This window comes from Carassius auratus, unplaced genomic scaffold (genome assembly GCF_003368295.1).
Source record: "Carassius auratus strain Wakin unplaced genomic scaffold, ASM336829v1 scaf_tig00002951, whole genome shotgun sequence".
Taxonomy (NCBI): Eukaryota; Metazoa; Chordata; class Actinopteri; order Cypriniformes; family Cyprinidae; genus Carassius; species Carassius auratus.
In genome coordinates, this window is record NW_020523497.1 from 313,309 (window position 1) to 335,243 (window position 21,935).

General features: G+C 36.5%; 1 protein-coding gene across 1 annotated transcript; it reads left to right on the top strand.

Annotated features, from left to right (window-relative positions):
- The first annotated feature begins 1,406 nt into the window (after nucleotides 1-1,406).
- heatr6 (HEAT repeat containing 6) lies at nucleotides 1,407-17,286 on the top strand. Its single transcript, XM_026243227.1, has 20 exons — nucleotides 1,407-1,734; nucleotides 2,431-2,538; nucleotides 2,630-2,770; nucleotides 2,854-2,969; nucleotides 3,451-3,565; nucleotides 4,265-4,366; nucleotides 4,492-4,635; nucleotides 4,743-4,990; nucleotides 5,877-6,054; nucleotides 6,145-6,351; nucleotides 7,318-7,417; nucleotides 7,543-7,901; nucleotides 7,984-8,106; nucleotides 9,136-9,225; nucleotides 9,319-9,453; nucleotides 9,527-9,649; nucleotides 9,816-9,940; nucleotides 10,025-10,121; nucleotides 10,896-11,100; nucleotides 15,213-17,286. Exons 1-20 carry the CDS (start codon nucleotides 1,441-1,443, stop codon nucleotides 15,836-15,838), a joined length of 3,636 nt encoding a protein of 1,211 aa, XP_026099012.1. The 5' UTR covers nucleotides 1,407-1,440; the 3' UTR covers nucleotides 15,839-17,286.
- The last annotated feature ends 4,649 nt before the right edge of the window (nucleotides 17,287-21,935 follow it).

Genomic DNA, 21,935 nt, shown 5'->3' on the forward strand with positions numbered 1-21,935 from the left:
ATTACTAATGAACAGACCTGTCTGGAAACAAGGGGCCATTATTGGGATACAGTACCTCTTGAATTTCAAGGACACACATTTACTGAAGGCTGTGCTGCTTTTATGGCCGTTTTTATTAAAGTCTATATATTTAAACATGTCATATGTCCCCATCGCAAACCCTTTGTCACACTAATAGGTGTGGCATGTCTCCTTGGGGTATAATATCTACATTCTTTCTTCTGGTGTGGTTAGAAAACATCTTGGGGGAATACACAAGTCTAATGTGTTAGATATCGAAATAAACCACAAAAGTCAGAATGGCAAAAAATTAAAAAAAAAAGTAAAGAAATAGAAAATATATTACATCTTTTGCTATCAAGGTATAATAAAATGCATTAAACATTACATGACACCAGGGTTTCCCTAACTGGGTTTAAATGTAAGAAAATGCAATTTGTGAGTGGATAAAAAGCTAATATTCAAATCATAAAAATTTGAAATAAAACTAATGTAAATACTTGAACGCTTTTTACCTAATGTAATCATTAACTGACATCAGAGAACTGTAAACAGGAGAATGTGTTGTTAAATTATTGAAATATTACCTTCCTCAGAGATATTTCAGTTAAATATTTATTTCACAGGGTTTGGCTGACAAAAACGGTTCCCCACATTATATGAACAGACATTAATAAATTTGAAAACAAGAATGACATTACAAGCCCAAAGTGTTTCAGATTTTAATATTTTATTAAATTTTTGTCCAGATTTCCAGAATCAACACACTGGACATAATGATGACATAACAGCTATCATCAGTGTTTGGTATCTAATTTTTTATATGCATGGTCTTGAGATGTGCTAAATTCTGAAGCATGGTTTGCAAATATCTTTACACAACATTTATGAACACAGTCAAACCGTTCACGCTTTGGATTTCTTTATTGGATTTATAAAATATGACATTAAACGTTTTCGTAGCTTTAGCACGTTTCGAAATGCTTATGTGCGCAACCTGCATTTAAATATATAGAAAAATGTATCATTTTTTATATGGATAAATAAGTTATTTAAAATATATAATTGTTTTATCTAAGAACAGTAACAGCAACGGAAAAAATATACTTTTAATATATATATATATATATATATATATATATATATATATATATATATATATATATATATATATATATAATACTCAAAGGCACAACTTTTAATGTTGTTATAATAAGGATTTTAGTCTAAAAAAATACATAAATAAAAACAGCCACATGGTTTGAAAAACACAGTATCATCAACCCACTAAATGCGGTTGGTCATTACTAACTCATTTGCAATAATCGCTCAAAAAATGACTAAAATAAAATAGTTTTAATTTAAGAACTCCCATTTCCGGTTGACCTCGGACGTAGTTCCTGGTTACCATAGTAAAGTCGCTATTTTGACCCTGTAAACATGGCCGGTAAGGCAACGTTTTTTGAGTCGAGCTTAAGTTTTCCTTCCAGTCGCAACACACAAGGAGTTCAGTCCGCCTCAACCGATACACCAAGGTTCGTGCCTTCATCAAAGGCGCAGCATGAGCTCGACGCTTCCGCGCAGGCGCAGGATCAGATCAGTCGCTGCTTTAATAAACTCCGGTCCTTGAGAGAGACGGACAGCGCTACTCTGAAAACTGAGCTCAACTCACTGTTCGACCAGCTCATCTCAGAAAACTACAACAGCCTCAACCATGACAACATACATCCAGAGGTATGATCAGATCTATGCTCTTTCCCTTAGAGCTGTCAGGTTTAGACAAGCTCTCAGTCCTCCCGAGCCCTAGTAATAAGGTCCCCTATCTAGACAACATGGATATCTGTATATCTGCTGAATCTAGTGATCCAGTGCGTCTATGTTGCCCATACATACTACTCAGACATCTCACTAACTATTTATTATTATTCCAAAATGTTTCACTTTACAACAAACAAGGCCAAATAAGACAGAAACATGCACGTTAAAAATCAGCAAATCTTGAATAACTAAGTTACAGAAATATACAACTTCGAATACAAATAAATTAAATGTTAAGACTGATCTAAGAAATCTCAAATGCACTTATGTACACTACCTGCCTAAAGATGAGCATTATCAAACTTTTGAAATGTTTCTGAAAGAGGTATTTTAGGGTCACTGAGGCTGCATTAAAAATAAATAAATAAATACAATAAAAAAAATAGTTTTTGCTGTTTCCTTTTTTTTCAGGATTCTTTGATGTATAGGAAGTTACATGAACAGCACTCATTCATAAGATAAATCTTTTGCAACATTATAAACATCATTACTGCCACTTTAGATAGTGTTTTTATTTTTTATTTTTATCTTACATAAAAGTTTTGAGGCATAATTCAGTGGTAGTGGTCATCTAATATGGGTTTTTAAATGAGCACCTTTCATCTTTCATAGGTTGTGTGTGAGATGCTTATGCATGCAAGCCGTCTGGTTCCTCTCAGCCAAGAGCATCTTATCATCAAACTGAGCCAACTGATTCATCAACTTCTAAACCAGCTACAGGTAGATACAGTGTGGCCATATATTGAGTATCCATGTGGCTTCTCATCAAGAGGCATCATTTTTTAAATATTTATTTCTTTACTACTTCCAGGTGATAGTGGATGAGCATACGCTGGATGTTTTGGTGTCATACTGCACACGTGCTCTGCGCACATGCAGTTCATGGACTCACCCGGAAGTGTTGCTTGCCCTCTCATCACTTGTGTATGGCAATGGATCCAGGTGTCACAGAGTAAGCAGCACACATCTGGCAACTCCCACTTTTTTATACTCTTTATAATCTAATCCTCTTCATTTTGAATCCTGGCCATGCAGCACCTTCCAGAGCTCCTTGGACTGAATGGTGTTCTGGTAAACTACGGTGACCCCAGACAGCCCGACATAGAGCTGCGGCGTTCTGCTGTGCACTGCTTAGCTAATCTATGTCTCAGGTGAGCCATGTCCAATCGTGTCATGAATCAAGTCTTCATAACTGGCTGCTGTTTAATATCTATTTAAACTAAAGGCCGAAACACACTATGCAACTTTTGCCCAGATCTATGCCCTGATTTGCCCGAGTCAGTCTGCAGATTTAGCTTTTAACAGATTTCACCGAAAGTTTCCAAATATTTCCAGCATCCGTACCTTATAATTGTTATCAGCTAGCTATAAGATTTGACTATTAATGCAATTTCTTAAAGCAAAGAAACCATTTAGCAGTGTTATGGCCTGTTCATATATAGAAAAGTTAACTATATAACTTTATCAGCGCTCTGATATTTTTCCTCTGTGTCGTTATTGTTACAATATTGCTGTGGACTTATCTATTATTGAATTAGAAGGATAATTTAAATTTGATTGTCATTGATGAGAATGTCATTTTAGAGTTAAATGTCTGTTTTGTGTGTGTGTGTGTGTGTGTGTGTGTATTAGTGTTCCTGGTCAGCCGTATTTAGAGGAGCCATATAAAGGCGCATGCTATGGAATCCTCCTGCGGACACTACAGTCCCCCAAACCACCTGATGTGGAGGACATTGTCTTCTGTACAGTCAGTACTGCATGTTTATCTACCGATGCTACCGTTAGTCAAGGTGAGGTCACGTTAACCAAAGTTTGGCAATGTCCAGTTTCTGGTGTCATGGGTGTGGCATTGTATAAAGCCCAGTTTTCAAACCAAGTAACTTTCTGTTGCTCAGCGTGAATTTGCATTGCACCAACTTGAGGGAAATTTGCATGGGGAATTTTTTCGCCCGCATGTGAAGTTCCCAATCGTTCAGATTCCTATTGAAATGACCCATGAGTTTTCTAATAGCAACGGTAAATGTGACCGCACCTTGAAGTCATCTTTCACCTTAAAATGAACATTTTTGGAAACGTATTCAGGCCATCCAATGTGTAGATTATTATTATTTTTTCATCAGAACAGATTTTGAGAAATTTAGCATTGCTTCACTTGCTCACCAATGAATCCTCTGCAGTGAATGGGTCCGAACAGCTGATAAAAACATCACAATAATCCAGAAAGTAATCAATATGACTTCAATCCATCCGTTAACATTTAACATTCACATGAAGTGAATGGGTTCATGTGGATTACTTCATGTGGATGCTCTTTAGACTCTCATTCTGTCAAATTTTCATTTTTAGGTGTACTGTTCCTTTTCATTAAGATCACTGAGGTAGTGTCAAACTCTTATTCCCATTGTCTTTTATGTACTGTGAAAGTTTCTCTTTGCTTGCATTTCAGTTATTGCAGAGTGCTCTGAAGGGAACGCAGTATTTTCTCAATGGTGGAAAATGGAAGGCCGTACCGAACCAGGATCTGGGCACCTTATTGGCTCTGCTCAAAGTATCCATACTGTTCTGTTCTTGTTTTTATAACTGTAGATTTACAGATTGGTTATACAGTTAAAAAATGAAGTTGATAGAATTGCATTCTATTAATTTCTAATTGTCTCATTGTGTCCTTGGCAGAGATTCATGTTCTATGGGCTGCCGGGAATAAATGTGGAAATGCCACAGGTGTTGTACCCGGCTCCTCTCCCTCAGTATGAGACTGTTCCCACTGCAAAACCTGAACCTTCTCAAGACTCAGCCACACAGAAAAAAACGGCTGGGGTAGGTGGCCAAAAGGTTTCATATAAGTGCACGCGTGTTGGAAATTCAAGAATAAAGGATGTTTTAAAATCAAGGCTATAATTGTATTATGTATTATTCTGCTTTAGTCCCAACAGAACAAGAAGCGCAAGTCTCGTGGGAAAGGGAAAAAAGCTGGAGCTGAGGGAAAGAATGATGACGACGATCTTAAAACTGGAGGAGGTGGAGTGGATCAGAGTGGTTGGTCTCTCGGCTCGCAGTCCGCTAGTGTGACGTCTCCGTCAGCAGTGACTCCACAACTCTACCCTTCCTGGAAGAAAGGGAGCTCTGACTCTGAGTTCTCAGACCCTGAGGGAGGAATGCAAACTAAACTTAGGTTTGACACTCTACGTTATTAGAGCTTTCCAACATTATTAAGTCAAAAAGAAACACTTACAGGTGGTAAATGACCTATATATAAAAATCTATATATAAAAATATGCATGGATATATTTTTACATCTTATGTAGAGATTAAGTTTTTCTTTCATGACTAATGGTTATTATTTGATTGGTTAAGTGTCCAATAACAGATAAGCTGATCTTATTTGCTTACTTGGTTAATTTCTTCTTTCACATGCATTTTTATTATTATTATAATAATAAATAATGTATGCATATGTTTTTAATGAATGTTTAATAATGATTAGTTCTGAAATATAATTATGAAATATATCTGTTATTCACTTTTTGCATAAGTGTTCAGTAACTGATACTGTTTCAGTTCTGACACAGCTGCAGTTGAATGAAGGAATGAATATATGAATATGATAAATCGTAATTATATTAGAACAATAGAAGCCTATGTATTATGAATATTTTTTATGGCTATGCTATTTTATTTTGTTCACTAAATTATAATTTTATTAAAAAATGTAATTTAATTAATGCATATTTAAATTTTTTGTAATTAATAGATCATCAATATTATCTATTTACTATTGTTGTTATATATATATATATATAATTTGCATGTCTTAAGTGACCAATTGCTCTATTTCTCTTGCACAACTGTAATATTACATAATATATATTACAAAAATACAATTACATAATATTACCGAATTTTCATTTTGGGGTGGAGTTTCCCTTTAAGTATGATTGGCTGTTGCATAAGAAGTTAATTAGCTACTCTAGTTTTCTGTTTTTTAATGAGACATGATTGCACTTTGTTGTCATTGCTTTAAATGTAAATGTGTTTGTTTTGTCTACTGTCTTGTCTAGGCTGTATCAAGCACGTGTGCGGCAGAGTGCGCTGCAGTGCTTCCTGGCTGTGGTCAAGTGTGTTGAGAAACGAATCCTCTATGGATACTGGTCTTCCTTCATTCCAGATGCTCCTGGGATTGGAGGCCCTCCTCCTCTTACCCTCCTGACCATTGCCCTAAAGGACCCCTCCCCAAAGGTGAAACACACGTCCACTGTTGGCCATTTAGATTCTAACGTGAGATAAATATGGCCTATTTGACATTTGAGGTAACACGTTTGCTCCTAGGTACGGGCAGGCTCTCTGCAGGTTCTGTCTGCTCTTCTAGAAGGTTCTCGCCAGTTCCTGTCCACCGCTGAAGACACCAGTGCACCCCGCCAGGCCTTCACTCCCTTTTCGGCCATGTTAGCTTCCAGTGTCAGAGAGCTGCATCGCTGCTTGCTGCTAGCACTCGTAGCGGAGTCGTCCTGTCAAACCCTCACACAGGTCTTAAAGGTAATAGAACACGCACTCACACCAGTGTCCTTATCATTTACCAAAACTAAAACTATTAAAAATACTTTTTGTAACCGAAATAAGGATAAATAAATAAAATATAAATATTAGATGAATAAAATAAAACCTAAAAATATTGGAAATATTGCCTTTTTTGGTGATAAACTTGGTGATAGTAAAAGTTACTAAAACTAAACATTTCATATTTCAGCTTAGAAACATTTCAGGAGCACAAAAACAAAGATCCTCTTTTATGCCCTTTATGCCATAATCCAAAATCTCTGAGGCTTGTTTTGAAGAATTTAGTTAAAAACAAAAACAAATTATTATTATTTATAAAAGATCAACTTGATTTTTATTTAAATTTGTAATGTTGTTCATGTTTAGTTTATATATATAATCATGAATATAGCCATGCTGCTAAATTATAAGCAAAAACTAATAAAAATGACAAAATATCATAATATTACTTAGTTAAACTACAATTAAAACCAAATTTAACAATAAAAGCACAGGGTATAAAAATAAATACTATTAATAATACCATCATTTTTGTAATTAAATTATTTCTATAATCTATAATAACTATTTCTGTAAATTTATAATTTATACAATTATAATTAACACATGCAGTGGCCTCTGAATAAAGCTAGACCTTTTCTCAGAAGTGACCTAAGCTATTTGAATTGAAGCAAATTCACTCTCGCAAACTGTAAATCATGTTGCATGATTCATTTAAATACTATCCTTCCATAGATTTGCGTCTGATAGGGAAACTCCTACAAATGCATTTGCAATAAGGTCAGCTGCCCACATCTTTTCAAGGCTAATTTTTCACTGTGTGCCTTTAGTAAATCCTGACAGTAGTTTTTTTTTTTAATACCAAAAGAGGGTTTGCACTGGTCCAAGCTGTTTGTAAATCTGGTCCAATGAGTTTGTGAACACTATTTGTGTTTTGTCTTTCAGTGCCTTGCCCACCTAGTGTCCAATGTGCCCTATAATCGTCTCAGACCGGGCCTGTTGAGCCCACTGTGGAAACAGATTCGTCCATATGTGCGCCACAGAGGTACTATTACAAGTGGTACTATTAAAACTGTCCAGATCTTGAATACTTGGCCTAAAAAAGTTATACAAAAAAAAAAAATCAGCCAAGTTGAACATTCACCATTCGGTCTCCTCCTCCCATGGTAGATGTGAACGTCCGTGTATCCAGTCTCACTCTCTTCGGTGCATTAGTCTCAACACAAGCCCCCCTCCCAGAAATCCAGCTCCTTCTCCAGCAGCCCGGATCCACATCTGCCCTCAGCACCTCTGGCATCAGCACCCCACAGGAGCTCTCTCACAACTGGAGACTTCCCGCCCGGAGAGACGGAGAGGCCTCGTCTCCTGGAGGAGGAGTTGAGGGGGGTCCGGAGGGGCCGTGCTGGCTGTTGCAGCTGTGTGTGAGCCTGGTCACTCAGCCTCGTGAGGAACCCTACTCTGATAGTGACGCCGGCGGGTCTAGTGGAGCGTCGCTGGAACCGTCACCCGTCCGACTGGAAGCCCTGCAGGTGAGTGGTCTGTTTGTGAAGATGCAGCCACAGCATTTGCTCATCATGAAATCTTTATTTATTTATATGTGGTTTATTTCAGGTTTTGGCACATCTGGTGAAGGGTTACTTCTCATTGGTTCAGACGTCTCTGTTGGAGTTGGGGCAACTCAGTTCTCGCTGTCTCAAAGAGCAAGAGGCTTCTGTGCAACTTCATGGCGCTAAAGTATTGGATCTTTATGTCTTTGTCATTTCCTGTCTTATAGGTGCTTGCTATGGTAAACATGGGATTTTGTTCAAATCACTAAACTTTAAGGCATGTTCACAATGAAAATTCAGGTTTTCCAAGCAATGTGTCTTTCTGCAGAAGTCCTAGGAGGCCATGGATTATTAATTAATTTTCTTGTTTTGTCATGATTACGAACTGATGGGGTGTTGTATACTGTATATCAACTTTACTGTACTCATTTGGGACAGAATAAGGACCTTCTTCATGATCGCTGTAATTTGTGCAGTTTTTCGAAAACAACTTTCGTTATGTCAAGATCACGAGAAAATATTATGCCGAGATGATGAAAAAACAACTTTTATGTAGAGATCACAAGATAATTAAGTCGTTATCATGACAAAATAAGAAAGAAAAGAAAAAAAATATAGTCTATGGCCTGACGTCCGTAGTCTTCCAGACCTGTGCATAAAAAACTACAGATGGGCTGAATAAAAATGCCAATTCTCAGACAGCAGGTGGTGCTTATGGAAAATCAGTAACTACGTGTGTAGTTCTGTTTAGACAATGTAACAGCCGTCACTTCAAATTGAAATGTTTATTGCATCGAATATTCCTCTTGGTGTGAACAGGGTTTTAGTCTTAAACTTAAGCAAGTAACTTATTCTGCACTGTTTGTCCTGTATGAAGGATACCTCAAATTTTCTTGTGAGCCAATGATTAAGTGACTAATTCATAAAGATAGTCACTTGATTAATTTCTGAATGAATTGTCAAGTTGAACGGATCGGTTGAATGAATGACTAAGTATCTCCCTCATTAAGAAGTTACTTGCTGCAGTCTTCTCATTGTTTTTGCTTAATATTAAGAGTACATATTTTTTTCTTTTAAATATTTTGTTTATTTTTTTATTTTATTAAATATTTCAAAAAGTTTCTGTATATAGCCAAATTGATGTCCAATTTTTTTTTTTTACCTGTTAAATATTGTTTTTCTGATTCATGTTTTTTTTGTGTGTGTTTTTTACAAGCTTCTGGAAGAACTGGGAACAGGCATTATCCAGCAGTACAGAGCTGATGCCAACACTACTCCAAGTGCCAAATGTGTGCCAGTGTGTCAGGTAAAAACAAAATGAATGGTGTATGTGATGTGGTACAAATCTAAATTCAAATATCATGATATTGATGTAATGATGGTCTTTTGCCATTTTCAGGTGGTCAACTTCTGGTCCGAGACCTTGGGTGCTCCACTGATCAGTGCCTTACAGAACGAGCAGCATCCCACCCTACAGACCAGTGCATGTGACACCCTCTCCTCCATCTTACCACAGGCTTTCAGCCAGCTGCCCGTAAGTGTGTTTGACCTCTTGAGTTTCTGCATGTGATGTTCTTTGTGATATTCATGCATTTCACCGTCTGCAGGATAAGACGCAAGTGCTGTGTATCACAATACTGCTGGGACTGACATACAACGAAAACTCATTGGTAAAGGCAGCAGCTGTGAGAGCTCTAGGCGTATACATCCTCTTTCCCTGCCTGAGAGAGGTACAGGTCAACCTTATATTATGAAAGAGCTCCACTTTTAATTTCTATTAAAGATTAGATTAAGAATATAATAAATATTGAATATATATAAAGTAGTAAACAAACCTTCATCCACCAAGAAAAGTACTCTGCACTGATTTTAACTGTACTATTTTTACAACCCCAGGATGTGATGTTTGTGGCAGACACGGCTAATGCCATCCTCACTGCTCTGGATGACCGCTCGCCCAACGTTCGTGCAAAGGCAGCCTGGTCACTTGGCAACCTCACGGACACGCTCATTGTCAACATGTGAGAAAGACAAATGAACACATCTGTGTGTTCCATTAATGTAGTTATACCGATGGTTTTCCTTTGCTCATTTGTGGTCCTCAGGCAGTCAGTGGGGTTGGAGTTTCAGGAGGAGTTCTCTGATATGCTGCTTCTGAACATGCTGAGATCTGCCACTAAAGCTTCAGGAGACAAAGACAGGGTGGGTATTTTTCTCTTTTACTGTTGCCAGAAGCCTTTTACATGTACTTTTACATGATGTGTTCACAGCATCTTCAAAAGATTTTTAAAGCTGCTTAATAAAATATATTCCTCCAAAATCATATCTAATATACTTATTATCATTACAGCTCATTTTACAGCTACATTTTTTCTTTTTCTTTTTTTAGTTCTTGGTGTATAAAAAGTTTAAATGAACAGCATTTATATAACATATTTGTTGGACATTATAACTGTCTTTATTAAATGTAAATGAATGCATCCTTCATGAAAATATTTATTAAGTCGTAATTCAACTTTTCATCAGAAGTGTATATTTAGCTTAAAGTGTTTTTATTGTAATTATTAATGTCAGTCAACACTGGATAATAATTATTCCTTGTCTTTGATATTTAACTGTGGACATTACTATCTATTCAAGATGCGTTAAAAACCTGATTTAATCTTTTATTAAGCACCATTTATTGAAAAATTAGTTTTCTGTAATTACACTTTCCCTTTAGGAGTAGCTATGTAAATCTGTGTAAATTTTACATCATCGTTTGAAAATAGACCTTTAATAATTATCATTAACACATTTCAGTTTCTTGTTATTCTATCCAAGGTGTTATTAGCCATAACATTAAAATAGTTCAGCTTATCGGTCAGAATTTGAATAGTGTTGCATCCTCATTAAAGGCAGAAACAAAAGCCGCGTTTTCCTAATGTATCAAGAGATAATGAACTCCGTGCTTGATAAGGGATTCCTGTGTTGCAGGTAAAGAGCAACGCTGTCCGTGCACTTGGGAATCTGCTTCACTTCCTGCAGCCGGTGCACCTGGGGAAGCCTGTGTTTGAGCAGCCCCTGCAGGAGGCCATGAGGGCACTGATAGAAACCGTTAGAGGAGATGCAACCATGAAAGTGCGCTGGAACGCCTGCTATGCACTGGGCAATGCCTTCAGAAATCACAACCTGCCTCTGGGTGAGTGAACATTATATTAATTGAATCAAAAATGTAATTAAAAATCAGAGTAACGCAGCTGTCCTATCAAAATGAAGAAAAAAAAATGACGGTTCTTAAAAAAAAAAAAAAAAAAAAGATCTTTTTTTGTTAGTTTAAAAAAAAATAATAATTTAAAACAGTTGCTTCATTGCTTATTAATATTTGAAAAAAGATGTCCCTTAAACAAAGTCAAAGTCTAAAAACGTAATGATATTATTTAATAAATGTATTAAAAAAAATAATCGTGAAAAATATTTACACATTCAAACATGCATTTTGTGTATATTCAGAGTGTAAGAAAAAATTTATTACTTTTTACTTGATGATATTTAAAAAAAAATAAATAAATAAAAGTTTAAAGTGGTATAAAGTTTTTCAAACATTTCAAACTATACATATAGTGCATGTGACCTCCACAGCATAGTATATGTGCTCAGCCTGGATTTCTTACACATTGAATCATTTTGCAATAATTAGTTTGTCCACAAGTTGGCAACACGGACCTGGGCTGTTGTTTTAAAGTCAAAAAACAACATAGGAGAAGAAACTTTACATGCAACTTTAGTTTAAAGTGTAACTAAACCCGACTCCCCCCTCTGGCAATATTTGAAAAATGCTGAAAAGTGGGCAGAGCACAGCGGCGATAGAGGGGACTAACCGAGGGCGGGGCTGAGCGGGTGGGCGTGAACCTGAGACCCGCAGTGACGGATTAATTGACAGCTGCTGTCAGAGTCGCTAAAATGGAGAGTGACTGTAGTGACGCAAGTAGCTTTGCAACGGAGCGTTCATTTAAAATAGAGGACTTTCCTCCCCCACCTTCACCTGAAGTGGAGGACGTCGAGGTGTCTGTGGACACAGGGCCTGAGCCACATCAATTCGAGCCGCTGGTTCAAACTGCGGTCTTAACTCCAGCATCGCAATCGGTACTGTGTCGCCTTTCAGCACGAGTTGTGTGGAGAAGCCCATTTCCACCTCCATTGCGTTGGAGAAGCAATCCTGCGTAAAATGCAGTTTGCACATGTAACGATAAAACCTTCATAATCATCGGGAAGAAGGAGGCAGGAACCGGCGGACAATCAAACAGAAACTTTAATAATCAAAATAAAGACAAAACAGCACGTCAGCCCCTCACGGACGACTGACGCGCACAAATAAAAGCCAAACACAAACTAAAACCCAGACCTGGTCCTCTCTCGTTCTTCACTGTTGTCACTCCAGTTTTATATCCTTCCATCTCCTCCGTGGGACTCTAGACTGGTGGGTCGAGCAGGTGTCACTCATTTCCAATCACTCCACCGGCCTCGCTCTGTTCCCACGTCACAGCACACTGCTGCTCTAGGCGGGAACTCGCGGTCTTCCAGGCCAAGTGCAAGCAACCACTGCCGCCTAATTTTCAAGTCTGCTGAAAAACTATACAGTCCAGCAGTGCTGTTGCAACCAGCAACAATACACCTATGTACCATCCTGGCCACTGTACTAAATACAGATAAATCAAGCCAACTTGAAGCTATCCTAACTGATGCAATACTATGCTACTAACTAACTATGCTTCTAACAATACTAATGTTACACTAACAACTATGCTAATTAACTTAATAGGCTACACTAAATCATCCAAATAACTATATAAATGCTATGCTAAATAGTTTCTAAAATACTCTTTCCTGATCGTTTTCAATACTTGCAATTCCAACTCTTCACTCGCTGTGATTTTGACGGAACAAAATTGTTTTATACTGCCAAGGGCGTGGTAGCTCGTACTAAGGGCGCAGTGACCTGGAAACTGTTTACGTCACCTGCCATCGCTTGCGTCACGTACCACCGCAAACATCCAATACTGCATTTCGTTGCCTTGTACCTTACATGTGAAGAAAATGCCATCTAAATTTACCTGAAGACAGTCAGTTCCCCTCAAAGATATTTTCATATAAACCTCCACCCACAAATGTATCGTGATTTATTTAAAATCTTAACCAACGTGAATTATCAATTTTTTTGTCGATTTTCAATGGGCTCAGGGTGCATAGTTACATCTCATTTTTCCAATGCACATGTCGAATGCCTGTGTTCATGCACGCTATCAAATAGAGTGAACTTTGAAAGGCTTCGGCTGAATTTGGCTGTATGTATGCGTTAAGCATTTGTAAAAACTAAAGTATACATTAGCCCTTTTTGCCACCATCTAGAGATCAGAATATCATAGATTTTAAAAGGTGGGTTTATTTGTACATGGCCATATAACATTGTCATACTTACCATAATAATGCATGTCAGTAGCTGTGTTTTCATCCACCTATTTTTATGCACATTTTGGGATGTGGTATAAAGAAACTAAACGTCAAGAAGCACATAAATTCTACAAATGTTCATAAAAAACCTCATCCACTCAACTGGATAAATCACTTACATCAGATAACTTTTTCATCAGATATGAAAACTTGTATAAATTACAATGGAAACACATTTACCAAAAAAATTCCTTGATGCATATCATAAAATGTGATGTCATGTGACTTTGAATGACGGGACGGCTAACCAGCAGACTGATCTCATTAAACAGTATCTGAAATGTTGTTTTGGTTATTCTGAAATGCCAGAACCCAAATCTGTTTTCTAAGTGGTTTTGTATAATTATTTCGGTGTAATCCTCCCAGAACTGTCTTCACACAACTGCATTCCCAAACAGCAGGCATCCACCTCCTAAAACAAGATAACATGACCTGTTTCTGGTATTTCATCTGCGCGCTCTTTTGTAATTACAATATCATCAATAAGTTGATTTATTTCAGTAATTGCATTCAAAAAGTGAAACTTGTATATTATATTCATTCATTACACACAGACTGATATATTTCAAATGTTTAATTTTTATTTTATTTTGATGATTATAACTGACAACTAAGGAAAATTTCAAATTCAGTATCTCAGAAAATTTGAATATTACTTAAGACCACTTTTTTTTAAAAAAAATGGCCAACTGAAGTACCTAGTTGGGGCTCCTTTTGCCTGAATTACTGCAGAAATGTGCCGTGGCATGGAGTCGGTCAGTCTGTGGCATTGCTCAGGTGTTATGAGAGCCCAGGTTGCTCTGATAGTGGCCTTCAGCTCTTCTGTGTTCTTGGGTCTGGCATATCGCATCTTCCTCTTCACAATACCCCATAGATTTTCTATGGGGTAAGGGTCAGGCGAGTTTGCTGGCAAATTAAGAACAGGGATACCATGGTCCTTAAACCAGAAAAGCTTCCTACTTTTCCTTCCCTTCACCTCTCTATTAATGTGCTCGGACACAGAGCTCTGTGAACAGCCAGCCTCTTTTGCAATGACCTTTTGTATCTTGCCCTCCTTGTGCAAGGTGTCAATGGTCGTCTTTTGGACAACTGTCAAGTCAGCAGTCTTCCCCATGATTGTGTAGCCTACAGAACTAGACTGAGAGACCATTTAAAGGCCTTTGCAGGTGTTTTGAGTTAATTAACTGATTAGAGTGTGGCACCAGGTGTCTTAAATATTGAAACTTTTCACAATATTCAAATTTTTTGAGATACTGAATTTGGGATTTTCCTTAGTTGTCAGTTATAATCATCAAAAATTAAAAGAAATAAACATTTGAAATATATCAGTCTGTGTGTAATGAATGAATATAATATACAAGTTTCACTTTTTGAATGGAATTAGTGAAATAAATCAACTTTTTGATGATATTCTAATTATATGACCAGCACCGGTATTATATACAAAAAATACCCACTGTGGCTTCTACTACAGCAAATTATCTTTTTATTTGTGACATTTAACACCAGTTAATCAGCAAGTGATTTTGTTCTCATTCTTTCGCTGGATGGAAATGGTGCTTTATGGTGCAGTTTTTTATTTTTAAATGTGATTATTCGAATTTTGTGCATAATTTAAAATTCAACATTGGTTAAACAAAGTCAAAGCTTTTAGAAAAATTCAGAGTTTACAAGTTTTAATTACGAGTTCTCCAAAGAACTCAAGAACAATAAAAAAAAAAAAAAAAACATTTTAAAGTTGAGATGTCATAATTCCGGTAATCCATGGCGCGAACTGCTTAAAACGCACCATTTCACTTGCAGGTTCTGCTGTCTGGTCCAAGGAAGCCTACTCTGCCCTGTCCTACGTTGTCACATCCTGCAAGAACTTCAAAGTACGCATCAAATCTGCTGCTGCACTTTCTGTTCCATCAACGCGAGATCGCTATGGTGACGCTCAACAATTCGCTGAAGTGTGGCAAGCCTTGGCTCAGGCCCTTGAGCACAGTGAAGAAATGGAGGACTTCCTTGAATATCGGTACTGTGCTAGCTTACGCTCACAGCTCTGCCATGCTCTCCTGCACCTTCTGTCCGTATGCCAGCCTGATGACCTTCCGGCGCTGAGGTCATCACTGAGTGACCAGTCCAGGCCAGTACTACAGGGCTTCCTGGTTCGCTACCTTAGCAATAAGGGCGTAACTTTGGCTGCTGGGGTTGATGGTGCTGCAGGGGAGGAGGCTGGGGATCATGCGGTGCCTGAAGATGGTTTGATGGTGCTCAACGAGACGCTGACCAGGCTGAAGGGACAGCTGGAAGAGGCCGTGTTGGACAGCAGTGAGGAACTGAAGACTGTGGTAGATTTCCTCGAGGATGTTATGAGGAACTTTGAGGATGTGAAAGAATCGGACAGCAAAGATTTCTCCCTTGAGCTCAGCAAATTACCACAGTGAAAGTGAAAATACATGTGGCATGACTGTCTGAGGTCTAAACTGCCTTTTAGATTTTATTAAAAATGTATATATTAAAATATATGTCAAAGTATCAAAGAAATTCCTGTTGAGCCTCGAGTCGTACCTTTAAAGGAATAGTTTACCCAAAATATGAAAATGTACTCCCCTTCAGGCCATTCAAGATGTAGAGGAGTGTTTTTTTTTTTTTTTTATCGAAACAGGTTTTGAAAAATGTACTTTCTTTGAGAGATTACTTGTTGTGCTCTGAATGAGTGAGAGTTCAAACAGCTGATAAAAGCGTTACAATATTCCACTCCCATCCATCAATTAATGTCTTGTGAAGTGAAAAGTCGAAGTCATTTTTAAACTGTTGCTTCTGGACAAAATGAGTCCACAATCCATATCAACTCTTCATCCAGGGAAAAAAACGTAATTTCTCCAAATCTGTTATGAAGAAGAAACTAATTAATATGCATCTCGGATGGCCTAAGGGTGAGTATTTTCAGCAAACTTACATTTTTGGGTGAGTTGTTCCTTTGAAACCAATATCAATTTGAGTGATTTGACACAAATAAAAACACAATTGCAGATTATAGACAAATAAAAAACCTTCTTATTTGTATAATGACGTGCATGTTTTTTTAGTTCTTAGTTAACTTGATCTGAAATATTAACTGCAGAAGGAGTCATGCACACACACTTGGTGAGCATGTGTTACTAAAGTAGTAAGCAAGTTACTTAATTTTTTTTTTTTATTGTGGGTGATTTTCGTTTGTTTGCATTTTTATTATACTAGTCTTTGAAGCTAAAAAAAATATTTAAATACAGACTGTTATGACTACATTAGACTAATGCAGACAATAATTTTGCAACATACTGTAATTAAATGTATTTTTGGTGTAAGAACATTTCAGACATTTTTATTGGATGGAAGACTGCTTCCGCCAAAGATAAAACAGGTAACTGCAACTTTTTATTATGATTTTTTTTCTCACAATTCTGACTTTTTCTCTAACTTTTTTCTTGCAATTATGACTTTTTTTTTTCTCAGAATTGTGAGATATAAACTCAAAACTGCGAGGACTAAAAGTAAATTGTTTTCTTGCCATTGTGACTTATATCTCGCAATTCTGGCTTTTTAACTCACAGTTGTGAGATTATGACGCAATTAAGAGGAAAAATGTCAGAATTGCGAGTATATATCTCACAATTGTGTGGAAAAAAAAGTCAGAATTGTGAGAAGTCGCAATAATGTCTTTTTTTTTGTGGCGGAAATGGGCTTCCATAAGAACCACATCAGCATCTCGTTCTGAAATTTATCAAGACAACAAGTTTGCTGGGGTTTCCCCGGTTTTTTGTTTTTTGTAATAAGACTAAAACTGTGATTGGGATCAGCTGGAATCTCTTAGTTAAACTCTCTAAAAGTAATAAATCACGATTACTCTCAATTGTGAACTCACAGTTTTCTTCCTGAGCAACTTACAGTCAGTCATTACTGTCCCCTGAGGTAACTTTTATGGACATGATACCCATATTATTGAAAAGTATTGGTCTTATAGTAACTTGCATTTCTAGGTCATTCATTGTTAGTACTGAATCAGTAACTTGTATTAGCAGCCATTAGATTAATCATAAGGTTACCACTACATCTCTTTATAGACGAGGAGTATCTGGACTCTTTCTGCTTTTCAAATGTTAGCAGAAAATGTTTGTAGTTAATGTAATGAACTACACCCTGTGAACTTGAGGACATACATTTACTGAAAATCACTAAGACACCAGATGAACTAAAAAGTGGATACTGTATGAAAATGCAAATAAATATATTTCATTCTTTGTAATAAAAAAAATTAAGCGCATTAAACGTGATGAAAAGCTAATTAAATCATAAAAAGTAATTAAAATTAATTAAATATAAACAAAACATTTGAACAATAAAAAAGATCAAATATTTTATTTCTTTACTTGCGAGATGATGTGAGCATAAACCAACATCAGAGAGATGTGAACATGTGGAAGTGTTTAAATTATTGAAATATTAGCCTAAAAATCTTACAAGGCCTTCACATAAATACTTTCAAAGGGGTTCAGGTGACAAAAAAGTTTGGAAATCCTATGTCTGCAGGTCTGGACTTTAAAAAAAAAAAAAAAAAACCTCTAGGTTTTCAGAATCAATCATCAATGAAGGTCACTGGATAAAACAAAGACACGGTATCTCACTTTGTTTTGGTTTTTTGTTTCTTTTATACATTGTCTAATTGAATGGCGATTTTGTGCCAAAATTTCAGAAGCATGGATCACAAATTATGAATAACATATGAGGGAGATTTCCGATATCCCCAAATGACAAGGATGAATGTCTAAAGCCTATATGTGTTAAATATGCTTTCATTATGGGAGAGTTTCTAGAATTTTTGAAATTTTGCCATGTGTACTAACATTAGACCTTTTTTTTTTGTTTTTGTTTTTTAGATTTGACATAATTTGCATCACATTTTATACTGTACAATAATGTTGCCATACGTCTCATCAAAAGTAAAATGCTTTCTTTAAATCCATTGGTCAGAATGCTGTGTGGCCTCTCAATGTTCTGTGTAATTGTAGTCATCTGACAAGGGCTTGGTTTGTGTGTGTGATTCTGCAAAACAATTATTAAGTATTTTCGAACCTATGCAAGCAGGGGAAATATTTGTTTTTAACTCTGTTTTAACTGAAACTCTTTCTTATAGATAAAACAATTGTTTATATAACAGTTACTTATCATAAAAAAATAATAATAATTAGAAGAAAAAAAACAGACCGCTGTTGCTAGCAAAAAGCTTTAAAATTAGCATCTGGTTCAAACATGATTTAAGGAAAAATATGGAAAAGAAATTCTAAAAGAGTAATCAGAAAGAGAATCGACCATTTCAAATATGTGAATATTTAATCACTAAAAAATCACTGATTATAACGATTTTGGAACATAATATAGTCTAATTACCCATAGTTCATTTTTGCAGATTGCATATAATAAGTTAGTACCCAGCACAGTTAATATAATTTAGCTTCAACTTATTAACATTTAAATATCAGGAAGACTTTTAAAATCTTTTTAAATATTTTAATTAACATATCTTTATATGTTATTGAATAACTGATAAATCTGTGGGAAAGTAGCAGCAAATATCTGAACGCTAAAAGCAAAGGTAGCATACGCTTTAATGAAATGAGCTGTGAGCTTTAGATTTGATGTGATACCTTGATTGACTTTGGCCCTCTGGGGCCTCGGGGTCACTGAGGCGTGAGAGAGAAAAGCAGCAGGAGGAGTGCAATCAGGATGAAGAAGAGGGCGAGACGTGTGATTCCTGTGAAGAGCAGATCAAGCGAGCGTGAGGTTCAGCGGGGCAGAGTCCACTCGTCTTTAACAGGAGGGAGGAATGCTGATTCAGACACGGCTGTTCCTGAGCGCTCACCCTCATCCCCCTCTTCCCACTGGGGGTCCCAAGAGATGAGGGACAATCAGGACCTTTAAAACCCCACATAATCTCTTAGGATTGGATAAGGCTCTCTAAAACAATAATGCATGTTTCTGATTAATAAAAGAAATAATTCAAATGCTCATCTTAAATATGCTACAATTTAAAAGCATAAGAAATACTACACTTTTACATCAAACTGCATTTATCTCTCTCTCTCTATATTTATATATACATCTGTAGGAATAATAGATGTTAACGTGCTTGAGTTGGTTGAAAGATTTGCAGTGCATTAGTTAAGCAATACCTGATTAACCCGAGTAAGCGTTTAGCTAAATGACTGTGTGTACGGGATGGGTGGGTGATGTCTCTCCAAGAAGTGAAAGACAGAAAAAGCAGTAACATATTGTGTGATACACAAATCAAAAAAATCAGCTGAAATCAAAAAGAATTTACGTCAGATTTGATGTAGTTTCAGATCTCTGACATTTTACTGTGCCAGCGTCACATGCTCTACCAGCGTTTAATCTCCTTCTTACATTTACGGTGCCCGTTTGACAGATTTTGACCCCTCTTGAGGAGCCATCAAAGTCTCCATAAAAAAACTCATGAATTCTTTACTGTGCTGTAAAACCACAGTCCAGCATCATAGCTGTTGGATGATATGTGCCATAATGCAATTCAGTGTTCTGCCTGTGCAGTTTACCAGTTTACATGAATTGTCAACTGATTTATAAGACTTTGAGTCTTGTAGACTGAAAAATTAGATTGAAAGAGACAGCCTTCGTTATAATGATGTAAATTCCCCCCCAAAATGGCCAAATTGATGTTTACTGGAAAGTGAGCAAAATTAGTTTAAAAAATGAAGCTAAATTGTCTGCCTAGATAGATGGATGGATGGATAGATAGATTCAGTCTAGATCACTACTGGGATTTGTTTATATAGATAGATAGATTTCAGTAAGTGTATATTGTCGGGCTTGAGAGCTGCAGTTGGTTCTGGGAGAGTAGCTCCACTCACACTCCTTATTTCCTTTGCGACTGATCTCATTTGCTCCTCTGCCTCCTTAAAGGAAATGAGGCTGATGTCTTTCAGTCGCTTTAATTTTGACAAATGCTCAGAGCTTTTGGTCAGTTGTAGTCTTGTGCCCTTGCACATTCATCAGACTCAATATATAATGTCCAGACTAAGAAACTGCATTTATTAAATCTTTTTGTGAAATAAAAAAAATTGGCTATTTAAATGTTCTAATCCTTGAATTTGTAATTCATCTTAAAATAGGAAATATGAATAGGAAAATGTGAGGCTGTTTTATAACAAAAACAATAATAATCATGCTCATCATCGTGAAAAGGAAGCTCATGCAGGTTAGATTAGTGAGGTTAATGTCTAACAGAGGGATCAACAGAGTCTTTATATGCTGTAACACCTGTGGTCACAGATCTGTCACTGCAAACAGACAGAAAAATGCCTCGAGACCTAGTCTATCATTCAGAACACCAGCTCTCAATAAACCCGGTGTCATTTTTATACAGAAATTAACTTCTCTCCATCTCTCTCAGGCACACAGTGTGTGTGTGTATGTATACTTGTGTTTATGTGTCCTTTTGAGTCCAAGTCAAGGTCCAGCTTACTGACCGGAACTCATCTTTCTGGTCACTGATTCCCCAGATTACAAAAGTTTTACTAAATGCATTATTTTAGTATATTCCAGCCATTCTTACAACAACAAAAAATTACAAATGTAATATATCTGTAAATCCCTCAATCAAATATCTATGCCTATTGGCCAACTCTGATGGCTTGGTAACATTAATAATACTTTTGGGTTCAAACTGCAGGCAAATTAGTCATATTTACAAACATCAGCAGTGGGGGACAAGGAAGAGGCTATGTCAGGGAGACAGCAGAGCCTTTGATAGTGTCAAGGAACAAGATAAAAACCTCTTGGTCCGAAGAGAAAAAACGAACAAATTATTCATCCGATACAGTCACACTCCACTGCAGCTTTCACAACAGTAGTTTCACATCCTGGAAAAAAATATGTAATTTCTGTAAGTTTGGTATTAACTGCTGTTAATCATTGAGAACTGACCAGTGCCCAAAATCTGTGAGAAAGGTTGAAATGCAGCATGCATTAAAATTCTGTTCCAGCAGCAGATCTGGTCTTGTGAATTACTCACATTGTTATCAAATTCATAAAAGATGTCAAATTTCAGATGTTTTCATATAGCAATTATATTTAGTCTATTTATAAAAAATATTAGCACATGTGCTGCTGATATGCTGACATTCTTGCCCATAAAGGCGTGATTTCTCTTTCCAGAATCAAATAAATAAATAAAACAAAAGAATGAGAATGATGGAAATGCAGTGTGGATTTACAACAAGTGATTTTCCCTCAAAAAAATTTAAACATGATGAAACATGAAACACTATAGGAACACAATAAAACGAATAAATAAATATACCAATTAATCCATTATCTTTTATTTCAGTTTTGGGTCTACTGATAAGCGCTGCTTTGATTCTCAAGTGAAAAACAGCTAGAAATGTAAGCTTAATTTTAGACTTAGCTACAAAGTAAATAAATGAAAGGAAGCTATTAAAAAGTATTTATTTAAATTACAAAACATAA

Coding starts and splice junctions, on each gene's coding strand:
- heatr6 (XM_026243227.1), top strand. CDS start 1,441: ATGGCCGGTAAGGCAACGTTTTTTGAGTCGAGCTTAAGTTTTCCTTCC. Junction 6,352..7,317: donor CCCTCACACAGGTCTTAAAG/GTAATAGAACAC, acceptor TTTGTCTTTCAG/TGCCTTGCCCACCTAGTGTC. Junction 9,650..9,815: donor TCTTTCCCTGCCTGAGAGAG/GTACAGGTCAAC, acceptor TTACAACCCCAG/GATGTGATGTTTGTGGCAGA.